The 19267-nt window shown below is 44.5% G+C and overlaps 1 protein-coding gene across 1 annotated transcript; it reads left to right on the top strand.

Moving 5' to 3' along the window:
• The first annotated feature begins 863 nt into the window (after nucleotides 1-863).
• Nucleotides 864-2180, top strand: LOC143958075 (olfactory receptor 1G1-like). Its single transcript, XM_077467526.1, has one exon. It carries the CDS (start codon nucleotides 925-927, stop codon nucleotides 1876-1878), a length of 954 nt encoding a protein of 317 aa, XP_077323652.1. The 5' UTR covers nucleotides 864-924; the 3' UTR covers nucleotides 1879-2180.
• Nucleotides 2181-19267: the final 17087 nt, after the last annotated feature.

The raw sequence follows: 19267 nt of genomic DNA, 5'->3' as shown, positions 1-19267 counted from the left end.
TGGGTTTACCTTCCAACAAGACAATGACCCTAAGCACATAGCTAAAATAACGAAGGAGTGGCTTCACAACAACTCCGTGACTGTTCTTGAATGGCCCAGCCAGAGCCCGGACTTAAACCCAATTGAGCATCTCTGGAGAGACCTAAAAATGGCCGTCCACCAACGTTTAACCATCCATCCTGACAGAACTGGAGAGGATCTGCAAGGAGGAATGGATGAGGACCCCCAAATACAGGTGTGAAAAACTTGTTGCATCTATTCCCAAAAAAGACTCATGGCTGTATTAGATCAAAAGGGGCTTCTACTAAATACCAAGCAAAGGGTCTGAATACTTAGGACCATGTGATATTTCAGTTTTTCTTTTTTAATAAATCTGAAAAAATGTCAACAATTCTGTGTTTTTTTGTCACTACGGGGTGCTGTGTGTACATTAATGAGGAAAAAATGAACTTAAATGATTTAAGCAAAAGGCTGCAATATGACAAATAGTGAAAAATGTAAGGGGGGTCTGAATACTTTCTGTCCCCCACTGTATATTTTCCTTTTATATTGTATTAGATCACTCTGTCCACTAGCCGATAAGTAAAACAGTGTACAAAATGATTAAAACACAATTAATGTAATTTGAATGTCAATTTTAATGACTGTTCTCAATTATAGAAAAAGGGGGCTCTCAAGGGGTTGTAAATGAAATCTTTAGAGATCATTAATGAGACTTTTATCTTTGTCTTCTTACAACACAGCTGTCATTAGGGAATGCCAACATTTTATATAAGAATTAATAATTGGCTGGTGCAAATGTACAGATGTAGATCTGAGTGCATTGTGTGGGCACACCGTACAGGTTTTCCCAATTAATAAATCCTTAGATACATAATTATCTTATAGTGATAATTTGAAACAAAGGGAAAAAAAAAGAATAATATGAGAAATGTGACAGAAATTTCCTTTTTTATTCTTGTGGGTCTATCAGACCATCCACTGACCATGAATGTATTATTTATGCTCTTCCTTCTCATCTATCTGATGACTCTGATCACAAACCTTCTTATTTTTTTCTTGGTCCTCACTGACTACAATCTGCACAACCCAATGTATTTTTTTCTTGCCAACTTGGCACTTCTGGACATGTCCTATTCATCGGTGACCTCAACACGGATGTTCTTTGATTTGGTCACAAAAAGCCAAACAATATCCATTCCTGCCTGTAAAGCCCAAGTCTTTTTCTATATTTCTTTTGTTTGCTCAGAAGTTATCTTGCTCTCGGCTATGTCCTACGACCGCTACATTGCCATCTGCCACCCTCTCCATTACAAACTAATTATGTCTTGGAGAGCCTGTGCCCATATTACCTCTCTGGTCTGGGTTGGAGGATATTCCGTCTCTTTGGTTCATACTTTACTTTTGCTCAGGTTGTCCTTCTGCAGAACAACTTCCATCCACAACTTCTTTTGTGACCTCCCCCACTTATATCAAATTACATGTTCTGACCCCTTCATAAACATTGTGCTCATACTCTTAGTAGGTGCTATTCTTGGATTGGGAGTCGTTCTTATGACCTTTCTTCCCTATGTCTATATTCTCAGGACCATCCTCAGAATCCGTAACAAGACTGGAAAGAGGAAAGCATTCTCCACCTGCTCATCACACCTCACCGTGGTCTTCATCTTTTATGGCTCCTTCATTTTTCTTTACTTCATTCCCTCCTCCAGCAATATGGAGACTTTAAACAAACTGTTTACCGTCATATCTGCCCTCATCAACCCATTGCTGAATCCTCTGATCTACAGCCTGAGGAACAAAGATCTCATGAAGGCACTTATGAGGTCTTATTATCACTTAAAATTAATGTTGAAAAAAATTAATTGTGATCATTGACACCTTTCTTAACCCTTCACCATTTTCAGTTGAATAAAAACATCAGTAAGGTCCTTTATAAAATGTAAACATGTCAGGTACTAGACATGTGCAAAAGGAAAAAATTTGTTTCGTTTCGTTTCGTTTTCAATTTGTCAATTCATTAATTTCGTTTAGTTATATTCGTTAACTTCCTTATATTCGTCTTCGGATTTCATTTAGTTTTCTACTGAATTGGAAAAATCGCCCACATTCGAAAATATTTCAACCAAATTCAAAAATATTTCTACCGGATTGGAAATGATTTCAACATGATTCGACATTATTTCAACCACATTCGAAAATATTTTGTGACCCGACTTTAGGGCCATGTATCTCAGGGTCACTTGGTGCTAGAAACTCTAAATTTGGATATGTTGTATTGCTAGTATTATTGTGTTTGCATACCAAATTTGGGGGTTCTAGATATAAGTGACCCCGAGATATGTGGCCCCAAAATCGGGTCGCAAAATGTCATTCTCTGCTGTAATAACTAATAACATTTTGCGACCCGATTTTGGGGCCACATATTCTCGGGGTCACTTATAGCTAGAAACCCCAAATTTGGTATGCAAACACAATAATACTAGCACGACAACATATCCAAATTGGTGTGTCTAGCACTAAGTGACACCGAGATACATGGCCCTAAATTCGGGTCACAAAATATTTTCGAATGCGGTTGAAATAATGTCAAATCATGTTGAAATCATTTTCAACATGTTAATACACATTATTCATAATACACCTTCTCCTGTATAGACAATACTCCCTGCACCGGCCCTGCATACCATTGCATGACATTGTAACCCAAAGAACAAACGTAGCAGATCGAGTATTATTTGCTCATCCTCAAAATGACTACCGTATATACTCGAGTATAAGCCGAGATTTTCAGCCTCTTTTTTGAGGCTGAAAGTGCCCCCTCGGCTTATACTCGAGTCGCCGCTGTCTGACTGCTCGATCAGCGTATCGAGCAGACAGACGGCGGACATTAATTTTCAAAAGCCGCGCCTCCTTCTCCGCCTCCGCCTGTGATAGGCGGAACACTGAATTTCCCAGCAGTCAGTGTTCCGCCTATCACGGACATCCGCTCATTCTCATACTACGGACGAGTATGAGAGGATGTCTGTGATAGGCGGAACACAGGCTGCTGGGAAATTGAGTGTTCCGCCTATCACAGGCGGAGGCGGAATTTTGAATTGTAGAATGGCCGCCGAGAAGAGCGGCGATCCATCGGCACGGGACGGAGGAGGCACGGCACGGCACGGGACGGAGGAGACACGGGACGGAGGAGGCACGGCACGGGGGAGGCACGGCACGGGACGGAGGAGGCACGGCACGGGACGGAGGAGGCTCGGGACGACGGCGGCTCGGGACGGAGGCTTGGGACACAGGTAGGCTGGACACACACACAAGGCTGCACGGACACACACACACACACACACACACACACACACACACACACACACACACACACACACAGGGATGGATGGATGGATGGATGGATACACACACACACACACACACACAGGGATGGATGGATGGATGGATGGATGGATACACACACACACACACACACACACACACAGGGATGGATGGATGGATGGATACACACACAGGGATGGATGGATGGATGGACACACACACAGGGATGGATGGACGGACACACACACAGGGATGGACGGACACACAGGGATGGACAGCCATGTCTCACCCTCGGCTTATACACGAGTCAATAAGTTTTCCAGTTTTTTGGGGGTAAATTGGGGGCCTCGGCTTATACTCGGGTCGGCCTATACTCGAGTATATACGGTATTTTGCCTACTGTAATTTTCTTTTATAAATATTTTATTGCATCGATGTAGTCTTTAACTGGCACAAACCTGACAAATGGAATTTAAAAAAAATAAATAAAAAAAAATTAGATTGAATAATGAATAAAAATTTCAGTATTGTCTTTCATAAAATGTAAACATGTCAGGGGCTCATAGTTGTACTTACCTTTGCATGACTGGGAGTCATTGTAACCCCACAGACCAAATGTAACAGTTTTTGTATAGTTTGGCTGTCCTAAAATAACTCTGTGACTATTCTTACTATTTTTTTTACATATATGTGTATGCATCCGTAAGGCCTTTAAGTAGCATGAAGCTTTTATAAATACCCAGCTCAGTTTTCTAAAAGCTGACAAATGGACAAAAATGTGAAAGAATTTATATTTAGTTTGATTAATGAGCAACATATTTTCCCAATATTTTAATAACTTATTTTCTCCTATAAATAGTATTGCAGCAAAAAAATGAAAGTAATCTAGAAAAATATAAATTTATTAGAAAAAGTAATAACATACAAAAACATTGATTTATGTTAAAACGTGAGCTCTGTGAATGAGGCTAAGTACATGCAACTGAATGCAAGTACATCATAATACAGCCATTGAGTATATGCGTTTCGACCATTAACAGTAGAGGTCTTCTCCCGGGGGGGGAGTGAGAAAACTCTAAAGAGACATACAATGTATGAATAAATACATTTAGAGGTCAAACAATAATATATATTAATATTGACACATTCGATTGTGATTTTATAATTATATTTACTACTGACGGCTGTGGAAAAAGCCTCCCAAATGTTGTGCCTAAAAATTGCTTGAGGATCCTGGCGACACGGCAAGCTCCCCCCCCCCCCCCCCCCGCACCGATAAAGGGGTTGGATGCCAAGGAGGACAGGAAAAGGACCTACAAGAGGCCGCGCTTAAGCTCACACCAGGGAGGTGGGACAAGGGGGAACCAGGGGCCGAAAACCGGACCACAATCTTCCCCAAATCACTGTAGAAGGTAATAATGATAATATACTGGATTAAATATTGTTAGGTCAAGACCTTGTAGTTGCTTAAAGGCTATAAGGGTGTATGGGTGATTGGGGGTATGTGGTGAAGTAAACGTGGACAGTAAGTGAAGCAGAGAAAAGAAGTGAAAAGGCAAGAACAAACAAAGATTATAATTTTTTTGCTGTTTTTTGGGAGGGAGGGAGGATTATGGGGTAAAAGTAACTAATTATTGTAATGATATGTTATTGTATAGATGGTAATTTGTTATATTGGAAAAACTTTTTGAAAATAAAGAATATATAAAAAAAAATAAAAAATTCAATATAGTGCCTGGGGGGTCCCCTTAATCTACCTGTAAAGTGGCACATCTGTACAATATATAGAGGCTGCTGCAGCAATAATTGCATTTTTCTAATGCCCAAAAAATGTTCCCAGCAAGCTTTCTTTATTTTGCAAGCAATGGCTTGGGTATCCAGTCTGTATGATGAGGCCACAATGCAGTGCACTGGGAACATGATTAGAGAGTTTTTGGATAAATTCTGGTGTCTCTTCCACAGACTTTGCATAGAAGTAACGGTTGCGGAAAAATTGGTCTTTGGGTGTCAGTGGTGCCTTCACACTTTAACCCTATAGAGTGACTCAGGGCGGCACAGTGGTGTAGTGGTTAGCACTCTCACCTAGCAGTAAAAAGGGTCGCTGGTTTGAATCCCAACCATGACACTACCTGCCTGGAGTTTGCATGTTCTCCCTGTGCCTGCATGGGTTTCCTCCCACACTCCAAAGACATGCAGGTAGGTTAATTGGCTTCTGTCCAAAATTGGCCTTAGTATATGAATGGGGACCTTAGATTGTGAGCTCCTTGAGGGTAGGGACCAATGTGAGTGCAATGTACAGGGATAGGGGTAGACACTCACTCAGGTTGAACTGGATGGACTGGTGTCTTTATTCAACCTTACTAACTATGAAACTATGAGGACTCTTGATGAAAGCTAGATTTGGCCTTGCTGTCAAAAATGTAAATGATATGCACCTGTCAAACGGGTGTGGAAAAATTGGTCTTTGGGCATCAGTGGCACCTTCACACCATAACCCTATAGAGCAGGGGTAGGCAACCTGGGGCCCTCCAGCTGTTGCAGAACTACAAGTAAATGTAATTTCCAGCCTTGGTAGTTCCACAACAGCTGGAAGGCTACTGGTTGGCTCCCCCTGCTATAGAGGTACTCTATAGAGGAACCGTGAATCAGACTGTGACAGAAGTGCAGTAAAAATCACACTATTTAATGGGAAAATTGTATTAACAGAGCAAACGTAGTCAAAACATAGCCAGAGTTTGGTAACCAGGACGGGTAGTCAGAACAAACCAGAGAAACAGGAGTCCAGAGATCAGCTGAGCCCAGCCCTGACACAGTATTATCTTTTCTGCTGCAGCAGATGAGGCAAAGAAATTTACCGTCTATAGTCTACAGCTGGTGGTGTGATGCTGGCAGATGTGCTGCAAGGACCCGGGACACCCTGCACTATACCATCATCCCTGTTAGTGGAGGCTGCTGAGAGGTTATGAGGTATAGCGGAGGCAGACTGAGTTGAGTAAGGAGGAGGAACAGATTTGCACCCCTTTGTGTGGCTTTTAGGTGCTCTTGCCAACAGGCTGAGTGGTGGGAGGTTAAATGCCTTATCAAGCATGTGGTACCCAAATGGTTGGTGTTTTTGACACGCTTGATGTGCTTGAGACAACGTTTACAAATTGAAACAGTGCAATCGGCTGCACAGTGGCAGAAACCATGAACCAGACAGACAGAAGTACAATTAAATCCCACTTGTTTATTAATAAAAAATAAAAAGGTAAATAGAGTAAGCGTAGTCAAAGCATAGCCAGAGTCCAGTAACCGGATCGAGTAGTCAGCCAGTCCAGGGTTCAATAAACAGATCGGGTAATCAGCCAGGCCAGAAGTCAGGGATCCAAGTGGAGCAACAGCAAGCAGGATAAGGGATGTCAGCAAGCCAGTCTTAAAACAGAACCACAGGTGATGGTTTCTTGTGATGTGACAAAGGCGAAGGCAGAGATGAAGTGAGCTGGACAGCATTAATTAGGCAGGTCAGACAAGCAGGATCAGGAACAGCTGGGTAACTGTGGAGAGAGAAGAGAGCTGGCAATTAGCCGACAGCTGAGCAGCCAGCCCTGAGAAGGAAGGGCTAAGCCAGCCCTGACACACAGGTACTATAAAAGGCCCAGATAACTGAGCTCTGAGAAGTGGGCCAGGAGATAACAGCTCCACAATGTGATGGAATAGGGTGGCTGCGCTCTACTCATCCATGATGGCTGCCTCGTTGGGGTTGTGCCTCACACTCACTTTCCTCCTCTGCTCTATCCGGCACCCTAGTTAAGTCAGTGACCTCATAATCATCATCTCCTCCATCCTCATTACCACTGGAGACAACTTGGCAATACACTGCAGCTGGAGGAACAAGAATGCCAATTTGTGTACCAGTGTTCTCCCCTCTCTATAGGCTCATGTTCCTGCCTTCCTCAACTTCAGAACCAACATCTGAATCAAGTAATGGCTGTGCATTGTCTAGGAGCAAATGGCTGATGCTGTGTTCAAATAACTCCACTGACTACTCCATGTCTGATGCTGTGGCTATGGCAGGAATAGCTACGGACAGGGAGGCAGGTTTAGCCACTCTGGCAGCTGCAGGGGATTGCGCACTAGTCTCTGCTTGGGCAACGGGGGATGAGGAGGATGGTTTAGTAAGCCAGTCCACCACCTCCTCTGCATGCTGTGGATGGATAGCACAGGCAACATCACTAAACAGAGGAAATTATGCCTTGCCTGAGGACTGACAATGTCCAACTTTGCCTGTGGACACATACGCTGCTGGCCCCCTCATAGGGGAATGTCTGCCTCTCCTTGCTGTCCTCCCAGACATGAAGGGGGAGGGGGTGCTTATTAACAAAATGTAATAAAGATGTGGAAATGTGTACGTGGATGCACTTTAATCAATGCAAATTGGTGTTTGGTGCACTTTAACCTGACTACTCACTACACAGACACTCCACAGACACACTATAATATACTGTAATATACTACGTCAAACGTGCAGTAACACACAGAAATATACTGCGTTAAATGTGCACTAAGGCACTGAAATATACAGTGTTAAACTTGCAGTAAGGCGCTTAAATATACTGCGTTAAACGTAAAGTAACACACTGAAATATACGGCGTTAAACTTACAGTAATGCAATGAAATATATGGCATTAAATGGAAGGTAACACACTGAAATATATGACGTTAATCTTGCAGTAACACACTGAACTATACTGCTTTAAACAGAAGATAACACACTGAAATATATGACATTAATCTTGCAGTAACGCACTTAACTATACTGCTTTAAACAGAAGGTAACACACTGAAATATATGGCATTAAACTTGCAGTAGTGCAATTAAATATACGGTGTAAAACTTGCAGTAACGCACAGAACTATATGGAGTTAAACTTGCAGTAGCCCAATTAAATATACGGCCTTAAATTTTCAGTAGCGCACAGAAATAAATAGTGTCAAACTTGCAGTAATGTAATGAAACATACAATGTTAAACTTGCAGTAACGCACAGAACTATATGGTGTTAAACTTGCAGTAGCCCAATTAAATATACGGCCTTAAATTTGCAGTAGCGCACAGAAATATATAGTGTCAAACTTCATAGTTTCATAGTTAGTAAGGTTGAATAAAGACACCAGTCCATCCAGTTCAACCTGAGTGTCTACAATTGTCTCTATCCCTGTACATTACACACTCACATTGGTCCCTACCCTCAAGGAGCCCACAATCCAAGGTCCCCATTCATATACTAGGGCCAATTTTGGACAGAAGCCAATTAACCTACCTGCATGTCTTTGGTTTGTGGGAGGAAACCGGAGTACCCGGCGGAAACCCACGCAGGCACAGGGAGAACATGCAAACTCCAGGCAGGTAGAGTCGTGGTTGGGCAAACCAGCAACCCTTCTTACTGCTAGGTGAGAGTGCTAACCACTACACCACTGTGCCGCCTCTAACTTGCAGTAATGCAATGAAACATATGGTGTTAAACTTGCAGTAACGCACTGAAATATATGGCGTTAAACTTGCAATAACGCAATGAAATATATTGTGTTAAATGATCACTACTCACACTGCCTAAACTGTCCCTAGGTTCACATTTTTGTACTAAAGGTGAATGGTGGTCACTACTAGGGATGAGCCGAACACCCCCCGGTTCGGTTCGCACCAGAACTTGCGAACGACCCCCGCGTTCGGCACGAACGTTAGAACCCCATTGAAGTCTATGGGACTCGAACGTTCGAATTGGAAAGTGCTAATTTTAACGGCTAATATGCAAGATAGTGTGCTAAAAAGGGTTTGGCGATCTGCCTCCTGCCTCAGGGGACATGGGTCACTGCAAAAAAAAGTTTTAAAAACTACCGTTTTGGCGGGAGCACTGATTTTAATGACGATTAAAGTGAAAAAAAAAAAGTGAAATATTCCTTTAAATATGGTGCCTGGGGGGTGTCTATAGTATGCCTGTGAAGTGCCACGTGTTTCCCGTGTTTAGAACAGTCCCTGCACAAAATGACATTAAACGGAAATAACACCATTTAAAAAGGTTTTAATGTTATATCTGGTTCCTGTAATATGGTTGAAAATCATTCAGAAAAATGGCATGGGTAGCCCTCCCTGCCCATTACCAGCCTATTTGGGTCTTGTACGCATATTAAGGGGAACCCCGTACCCATATTAAAAAAAGGAAATGCGTGTGGCCCCCAGGCCCTATATACTCAGAACAGCAGTATACAGGCGGTGCAAACAAGACAGGGACTGTGTAGGTTTGTTGTGTTAAGTTGAATCTGTTTGTCATTTTCAAGCGGTACATTTTTAAAGTGTAGCTCCAGTCAAAAAAAATATCTTTAAGCTTTTTGGAAAACATAGGGAAGGGTTATCACCCCTGTATAATTTGTTTTGTCGTCCATCTTTTTTCATCTCACTTGCTGTTGTCTCCTTCCGTTTGCAAGTAGGAGATGTTTGTAAATTGGATGTTTGAAAGTAGGGGCCTGCCCTATATGCTCTGCAGAAATGGCGGAACAAGGTGTTGGTTTTGCAACAACATTGTAAGCCCTCAAAGTGACTCTTGGTGGCCGCTGGAGCGCCCTGCTGTGAACGATTATATCAAGAATTGTAATTACATGCCATTGTTGAACAGTGGTAGAAAAATTGACCTTTGGTGGTTGTGGTGCTGGTGCCACAACACTATAAGTCCTCACAGTTACTCTGGGTGGGCACAGGAAGGGGCCCTCCTGTGAAATATTATATCAAGAATTGTAATTACATGTCCCTGTTAAACAGGGGCAGAAAAATTGGGCCTTAGGCACTGGTGCCATCACACTGCAACCTCTGCCATACACTCTAGTTTTATTGCAGGAATTAGCCCTGCTGCAAAGCATTGCATCAAAAATTGTACTTAAACGCCCCTGTTAAACAGGGGCAGAAAAATTGGGCCTTAGGCACTGGTGCCATCACACTGCAACCTCTGCCATACACTCTAGTTTTTTTGCAGGAATTAGCCCTGCTGCAAAGCATTGCATCAAAAATTGTACTTAAACGCCCCTGTTAAACAGGGGCAGAAAAATTGGGCCTTGGGCACTGGTGCCATCACACTGCAACCTCTGCCATACACTCTAGTTTTATTGCAGGAATTAGCCCTGCTGCAAAGCATTGCATCAAAAATTGTACTTAAACGCCCCTGTTAAACAGGGGCAGAAAAATTGGGCCTTAGGCACTGGTGCCATCACACTGCAACCTCTGCCATACACTCTAGTTTTTTTGCAGGAATTAGCCCTGCTGCAAAGCATTGCATCAAAAATTGTACTTAAACACCCCTGTTAAACAGGGGCAGAAAAATTGGGCTGCTGGCATCACCCAGAACCAAAAATGTTCTTCCAACATATCAGCGGAGGAGGAAGAGGATAGACAATCAACATAACAGGACAGTCACTCAGCATCAGCATAGGCAGTCTTGAAGGGATGTGGTATTTCAAAAAAAATTATTCGGTTACATCAGCTTCAGGTGCTTGGTAGCTGTGGGTGATCCAAGACTGATTCATCTTGATGAAGGTCAGTCGATCAACTGATTCGGTGGACAGGCGCACCCTGTGATCGGTAACGAAGCCACCAGCAGCACTGAAGGTGCGTTCCGAAAGAACGCTGGATGCAGGACAGGCCAGGAGCTCAATTGCATACTGTGCAAGCTCTGGCCAGTGATCCATCCTCAAGACCCAGTAAGCCAGAGGATTTTCAGTGGGAAAGGTGTCCAAGTCTGACCTTGCCCCTAGGTATTCCTGCACCATGTAAATTAGACGCTGGCGATGGGTGCTGGAACCAATCATACCTTGGGGCTGCGGACTAAAAAATTGTCTGAACGCATCAGTCAGACGGCCACCTTCTCCACCGCTCCTTCTGACTGATGCCTCAGCAACACGTTGTCCAGGACCAGGAGTTTGTGACCTCCCAGTCTCTGGGAACGCGTTGCACAGAGCTTTCTGCAAGGCCTCCCGGAGATGTCTCATCCTCTGCTCCCTCTGCGATGGCAAGATAAGGTCGGCAACCTTACCCTTGTACCGTGGATCAAGGAGAGTGGCCAGCCAGTAATGGTCCCTCTCCTTGATCCGAAGAATACGAGGATCCTTCCGCAGGCTTTGCAGGATCAGGGAGGCCATGCAGCGTAGGTTAGCTGAGGCATTCAATCCGGAGTCCTCTGGGTCACTAAGGACAACATGATCCGCAGCTACCTCCTCCCAGCCACGTACAAGTCCACGTGTTTCTTGGGACTGTAAATCATCCCTATAAGACTGCTGCTGCTGATGCTGAGTGCCAGCCTCCACCTCCATGCTGACACAATCATCCTCCTCCTCCTCTTCCTCCTCCTCACCCTCTTCCTGTGTGATGGGTGGCACAGCAGGAACACTGTCTGGATAAAGGGGGCCTTGAGAGGCAAGGAAGTCCTCCTCTTCCTGCCTCTGTTCTGCCTCAAGTGCCCTGTCCATTATTCCACGCAGCGTATGCTCCAAGAGGTGGACAAGAGGTATAGTGTCACTGATGCATGCACTGTCACTGCTCACCATCCTTGTGGCCTCCTCAAACGGTGACAGGACAGTGCATGCATCCCTGATCATGCCCCACTGGCGTGGTGAGAAAAAACCAAGCTCTCCTGACCCTGTCCTGGTGCCGTAGTCGCACAGGTACTCATTGATGGCCCTCTGCTGCGTGTGCAGCCGCTGCAGCATGGCCAATGTTGAGTTCCATCTGGTGGGCATGTCACATATAAGGCGGTTCTTGGGCAGGTTCAACTCCTTTTGGAGCTCAGCCAGCCGAGCACAGGCATTAAATGATCGGCGGAAATGCACACAGACTCTCCTGGCCTGTTTCAGGACATCCTGTAAGCCGGGGTACCTGCCCAAGAACCGCTGCACCACCAGGTTAAGGACGTGAGCTACACAGGGCACATGGGTCAGTTGTCCCTGTCGGAGGGCGGAGAGGAGGTTGGTGCCATTGTCGCAAACCACGATTCCTGGCTTAAGCTGGCGTGGCGTCAACCACCTCTCGGCCTGCCCCTGCAGAGCTGACAAAACATCCGCCCCAGTGTGGCTCCTGTCCCCCAAACAAACCAGCGCAAGCACGGCATGGCATCGTTTTGCCTGCGTACTTGCGTAGCCCCTGCAACGCCTACGGAGCACCGCTGGTTCTGAGGACAGAGCACTGGAAGAGGCCGTGGAGGAAGAAGAAGAGGAGGGGGTGGAGGAGAGAGGTGTGTCACAACCAATAGTAGCATTTTGGAGGCGTGGTGGCGGAACAACCTCCAATACTACTGCACCTTGTCCTGCATCCTTCCCAGCAGCCAGAAGAGTGACCCAATGGGCCGTGAAAGACAGGTAACGTCCCTGTCCATGCCTGCTGGACCATGACTCAGCGGTAATATGCACCTTACCGCTGACCGCCCTGTCCAGCGAGGCAAGGACATTGCCTTCCACATGCCGGTAGAGAGCCGGAATTGCCTTCCGTGAGAAAAAGTGGCGTTTGGGGACCTGCCACTGAGGAACCGCACATTGTACAAACTCACGGAAGGGGGCCGAATCTACCAACTGAAAAGGCAGCAGTTGAAGTGCTAGCAATTTAGCCAAGCTAGCATTCAACCGCTGGGCATGTGGATGGCTGGGAGTAAATTTCTTCCGCCGGTCCAGCAGCTGGGGCAGGGACATTTGTCTGCTATAATCGGACGTGGATGTACCACTAGCAGAGTTCCCGGAAGCACTTGGCTGTGACACACCTAATTCTACACCTTCATTCCTCTCAGAGCAGGTTTCAGAGAGGACTGAAGGTCTAGTGGGGTTGGAGATGCCAGCTGATGAGGAGCAAGGAGAGGTCCGCTTTGTTCTTTGGTGTGGGTCTTTGAGGTATGCTTGCCAACGAGCTGCATGGCAGGTCAACATATGTCTGGTCAAGCATGTGGTGCCCAAGCGGCTGATGTTTTGGCCACGTGAGATACGCTTGAGACATATGTTGCAAATAGCAGCGGTGCGATCTGATGCACTCGTCTCAAAAAAGGCCCACACCAAAGAACTTTTAGAATAACGCGCAGAGGAAGCGCTCTGCGCAGAGGAAGCGCTCTGCGCAGGCGGAGCTCTGCGGTGTGATTCAGTCGGTGTGCTGCCCCTAAGCTGGCCCCCGGAGGGCATCCTGCCTCGTTGGACATGTGCCTCCTCCTCCTCCTCCTCCTCCTCCTCCCTCCTTCCAGGCACCCACGTGGAGTCAGTGCCCTCATCATCCCCTCCCTCTTCATCGCTGTAGCAAACCTGGCAGTATGCTGCAGCTTGTGGAACATTACTGCCAGATTGCTGTCCTTCTTGAGCATCCCCTCTCTCTGTGCTCACGCTACTGCCTTCCTCTAGCTGAGTGTCATCATCAGAGCCCACCAAACACTGGGCATCCTCCTGGAGCATGTACCCAACACTGTGCTCAAAGAGTTCAGGAGACTCCTCAGGAGGACGTGGTGGGTCTAGGGAAGGAGTCACTGATGATGACATTGAGAGGAGGGACGACGATGTGTTGGCAGCTGCTTTTCTACTACCCTGAGACTGGGTGAGAGAGGATGAGGAGGATGAAGAGGGCTTGGTCATCCACTCTACCAAGTCGTTGGCATGTTGCGGTTCAACATGTCCAGCTGCAGAAAAGAAGGACAAGCATATCCCATGGCCACGTGCTGATGACAATGCACCGCGTCCCCGACCAGCACTGTTGTCTCTAGACACAGAGCCTGCTTGCCCTCTTTTATCGGCTCGCGCCTGTCTGCCTCTCCTTGCTGGCCTTCCAGACATGGTAATGGCCTGAAGGGAGTTGGGTAAAACAGTAGTTGGGTAGTTTATATTGTGCTGGAGGCACACAACACCCACTAACTCCTGCAGATGCCTTTTTTATAGAACAGCAGAGTTAAAGGGGTATATACAGATGTATACTGTGCTGTGCTGGAAGCACACACAACTTCCAATAACTCCAGCAGATGCCAATCGGGCCCAAATACAGAACAGCTATGTAGGTGGATAATAGCGGTATGTACTGGGTACAGAGCAGGCACACAGCACGCACTATCTCCTGAGTGACACTGCTGACTGCAAGCTCTATTGTTAAAGATGGACCACTAGCTATATAGGTGAGGTGAATATCACGGTGTATACTGCGGTCAGGGCACGCAGACAATAACAAGAAAACAGCAGAGTTAAAGGGGTATATACAGCTGTATACTGTGCTGTGCTGGAGGCACACACAACTTCCAATAACTCCAGCAGATGTCAATCGGGCCCAAATAGAGAACAGCTATGTAGGTGGATAATAGCGGTATGTACTGGGTACAGAGCAGGCACACAGCACGCACTATCTCCTGAGTGACACTGCTGACTGCAAGCTCTATTGTTAAAGATGGACCACTAGCTATATAGGTGAGGTGAATATCACGGTGTATACTGCGGTCAGGGCACGCAGACAATAACAAGAAAACAGCAGAGTTAAAGGGGTATATACAGCTGTATACTGTGCTGTGCTGGAGGCACACACAACTTCCAATAACTCCAGCAGATGTCAATCGGGCCCAAATAGAGAACAGCTATGTAGGTGGATAATAGCGGTATGTACTGGGTACAGAGCAGGCACACAGCACGCACTATCTCCTGTGTGACACTGCTGACTGCAAGCTCTATTGTTAAAGATGGACCACTAGCTATATAGGTGAGGTGAATATCACGGTGTATACTGCGGTCAGGGCACGCAGACAATAACAAGAAAACAGCAGAGTTAAAGGGGCATATACAGCTGTATACTGTGCTGTGCTGGAGGCACACACAACTTCCAATAACTCCAGCAAATGACAATCGGGCTCAAATAGAGAACAGCTATGTAGGTGTATATAGTGGTATGTACTGGGTACAGAGCACGCAGACAGCACGCACTAACACTACTGACTGCAAGCTCTATTATTAAAGCTAGATCACTAGCTATATAGGTGAGGTGAATATAGTGGTGTATACTGCGGTCAGGGCACAGACAGTAACCACTACACAAGAGCAAAATAGTAAATCAGCCAAAAACGATTGGTGTGTAACTGTGTTGAAGGTACACAGAACACCCACTGCTTCAGATGCTAACAAACACTACACGAGGCCGCCTGAAAGGCAGCTTTATATAGTGTGGGGCGTGCACTACACTGTCTGAGCTATGATTGGCCACAGGCAGGATGCCTGTGACCAACCATTGCTCTTCCCGCTACTGGCGCTGCGATTGGCCAAGCATGCGGGGTCACAGTGCATGCTTGGCCAATCGTGAGACAGCAATGCATTGCGCCATCGCAGTGCATTGTGGGCCACACGAATTTTGCCGCGAACGGCCCAAACGTTCGGAATTCGGCGAACGCACGAACGACCGATGTTCGAGTCGAACATGCGTTCGACTCGAACACGAAGCTCATCCCTAGTCACTACACTAACACTGACTGAACTATCCCTAGTTGTCTCCATATATCCAATGGTGTTGTTAATCGACGGCCTTTATAAAATGTAACTGCAAAATTATGGCAGCTAAAAGAAAAGCAGTGTTTTCTTTTTTTAGTAATATATACAATGCTGTGAAAAAGTATTTGCCCCCTTTTTGATTTATTTATTTTTTGCATATTTGTCACACTTAAATTACTCAAATTATCATTATCTTTATCATTAATTATTAAACAATTTTTTCTATTACACAAAGATAACCTGAGTAAATACAAAATGCAGTTTTTAATTGATGGCTTCATTTATTAAGGCAAAAAAGCTGTCCAAACCTATCTGCCCTCTAAACCTTGGCGGCAACAACTGCAATCAGGCATTTGCGATAACTGGCAATGAGTCTTTCACATTGCTGTGGAGCAATTTTGGCCCACTCTTCTTTGCAGAATTGTTTTAATTCAGCCATATTGGAGGGTTTTCCAGCATGAACGGCCTGTGTAAGGTCATGATACAGCGTTGCAATTGGATTTAAGTCGGGGCTTTGACTATGTCACTCCAAAACCTACATTTTGCTTTGTTTGAACCATTTGGAGATGGACTTGCTGTTGTGTTTCGGATCATTGTCTTGCTGCATAACCCAAGTGCACTTGAGTTTGAGGTCACAAACTGATGGCCGGACATTCTCCTTTAGGATTTTCTGATAGAGCTCAGAATTCATGGTTCCATCAATTATGGTAAGTTGTCCAGGTCCTGAAGCTGCAAAGCAGCCCCAGACCATCACGCTACCACCAGCATGTGTGACTGTTGGTAGGATGTTCTTGTTATGAAATGCTGTATTCATTTTATGGCAGATGTAACGGGGTGCACACCTTCCAAAAACTTAAATTTTTGTCTCATCAGTCCACAGAATATTTGCCTCAAAGTCTTGGGGATAATCAAGATGTTTTTTGGTAAATGTGAGATGAGCCTTTGTGTTCTTTTTGGTCAGCAGTGGCCTTGGCCTTGGAACTCTCTCATGGATGACATTTTACCCAGTCTATTTCTTATTATTGAATAATCAACACTGATCTTACCTGGGGCAAGTGAGGCCTGCAGTTCTTTAGATGTTGTTCTGGGTTCTTTTTTGACCTCCTGGATGAGTCGTCGTCATGCTCTTGGAGTAATTTTTGTAGGCTGGCCACTCCTAGGAAGGTTCACCACTGGTCCAAGTTATCTCCATTTGTGGATAATGGATCCCCCCGTGGTTCACTGGAGCTCCAAAGACTTAGAAATGGCTTTCAAACCCTTCCTAGAATGCTACATGTTTGTTTCTAATCTGTTCCTTATTTTCTTTTGGATTGTGGCATGATGTGTGGCTTTTTGTGATCTGTTAACCTTTGTCAGACAGCTTCTATTTACGTAAAGGTGTAAAAAAATACTGTGCTGTGAAAAGATGTGCTCTACCCAGCTGCCAACACTACTGGAGACTACACAGTAACATGCAAAAATTAAAACAAAAAAGTGTGGCGCTTAGGTGGCAACAAACCACATGAACCAGTAAGGCACTAATTCAAGCAAAGAAAATTACATACACTTAAAAAAAAGGAAGAAAATATGTGTAAATTCCGTTATATATCAAGAGATCTCACTCCCAGGTGGAAGAGTGCATGAATCTCACCCCACCGTCATATGGGGTGACTCGAGAGGCGTAAGCCTTCCTCTGAGTCCACGTCATTTGGTAAGCCTCCTCTCCCCTTCTTTATCACAGTGGTGGTGGTATTATTCTACACATCAGAAGTTGAATTTAACCTTTTTTACGTCACCTCAAGTTTGGAATTGTGATTGACGTTACACATTTCAAGGACTGTAAGCCCTTGTACACACGGTCGGAGATTCCAACAACCAAATCAGTCGGATTTTGTCCGTCGGATTTTGTCCGAAACTGTTGTATACACACGGTCGGACAAATTTGTCGGAAAATCCGACGTGATGACGTTATTTTGTTATGACGGGACTTCGTTCACGCTAGCAGCCAATAGCTTTGGTGTAGGAATTTGATCTGAGCATGCGTGGCACTTTGTCCGATCGAAATTCTCTACACATGATCGGAGTATGTCCGATCGGAGCATTTTGTTGGAAAAAGTTGGTCCGTCGGATATTCCGACGGAAACAGTCCAATGTAGACCACACACAGTCGGAATATCCGACAAAACGGTCAGATCGGTCACATTCCGTCTGAATCTCTGACCGTGTGTACAAGGGCTTAGACGTTCACTTGATGGACTGTATATGTTAAATTCATTTTATTTACTTTAACCTTTTGTGTGCATGAGGTTCATGGACTCTTCCACCTGGGAGTGAGATCTCTTGATATATAACGGAATTTACACATATTTTCTTCCTTTTTTTTGAAGTGTATGTCATTTTCTTTGCTTGAATTAGTGCCTTACTGGTTCATGTGGTTTGTTGCCACTTAAGCGCCACGCTTTTTTGTTTTAATTTTTGCAAGCTTCTATTTATGTGCTTTATTGATTCATCAGGTCTGGTAGTAATCAGCCCTGGGTGTGGCAAGTGAAATTTAAATCCGCTTTTAAAAACAAATTGTGGTTAATCACAGTTCATTCATGATTCAGCATGGGAGGGGACAATTACTTTTTCACATAGGGCCAGGCAGGGTTGAACAGATTTTTTCCCTTAATAAATGAAATAATAATTTAAAAACTGCATCTTGGTTTTACTCAGGTTATCTTTGTGTAATATTAAAATTTGTTTGATGATCTCAATCATTTAAGTGTGAGAAATATGTAAAAAAAATTAAAATCACACTTTTTCACAGCACTGTAGATGAATAGGAACCGCATACCAAAGATCTCTTCCTTCGAAGTGTTCATTATTGAACCATCCATAATATAGCTGCTTCCATGAAGTCCCTGCCCAAAAATCACTATGATTTAACGCGTTTCATCAAGCCATTTCAGTTGCGTTCATTAAGGCAACGTGATCCTTTGGGCAAGGACATCATGGAAGGAGATATATTATGGATGGTTCAATAAAGAACAGATAGAAGGAAGAAATCTTTGGTATATGGCTCCTATTCATCTATATTTTTCAACAGTAAGCAGAGATGGGCTTTTTTGAGCCAGCACCCTAGATGCCCATGAAGATTGCATGAGGCACTAGTCTGTATCTATGGAAGTTTGAACTATAAGTTCCTTAAATAGAGTTTTAGGTTACTCTGTCCACTAACCAATAAGAAAAATAGGTGACAAAATGATAAAAACACTTTCTGTGGAATTTCAAATTCAAATTTTAAAGTCTGTACTTAATTATAGAAAAAAGGGGGCTCACAAGGGGTTATAAATTACATCTTTAGAGATCAATAATGAGACCTTCAGCTTTGTGTTCTTACAACACAGCAGACTGTCCTATGGGAATGCCAACATTTTATATAAGAATAAATCATTCGCTGGTACAAACATACAGATATAAA

This window comes from Lithobates pipiens, unplaced genomic scaffold, assembly GCF_037356315.1.
Source record: "Lithobates pipiens isolate NorthernLeopardFrog02 unplaced genomic scaffold, aLitPip1_a1.2 Scaffold_56, whole genome shotgun sequence".
Classification (NCBI taxonomy): Eukaryota; Metazoa; Chordata; class Amphibia; order Anura; family Ranidae; genus Lithobates; species Lithobates pipiens.
This window is presented reverse-complemented; position numbering and strand designations above follow the sequence as displayed.

Bases quoted from the DNA above. Each gene is read 5' to 3' on its own strand.
- LOC143958075 (XM_077467526.1), top strand. From the start codon at position 925: ATGAGAAATGTGACAGAAATTTCCTTTTTTATTCTTGTGGGTCTATCA.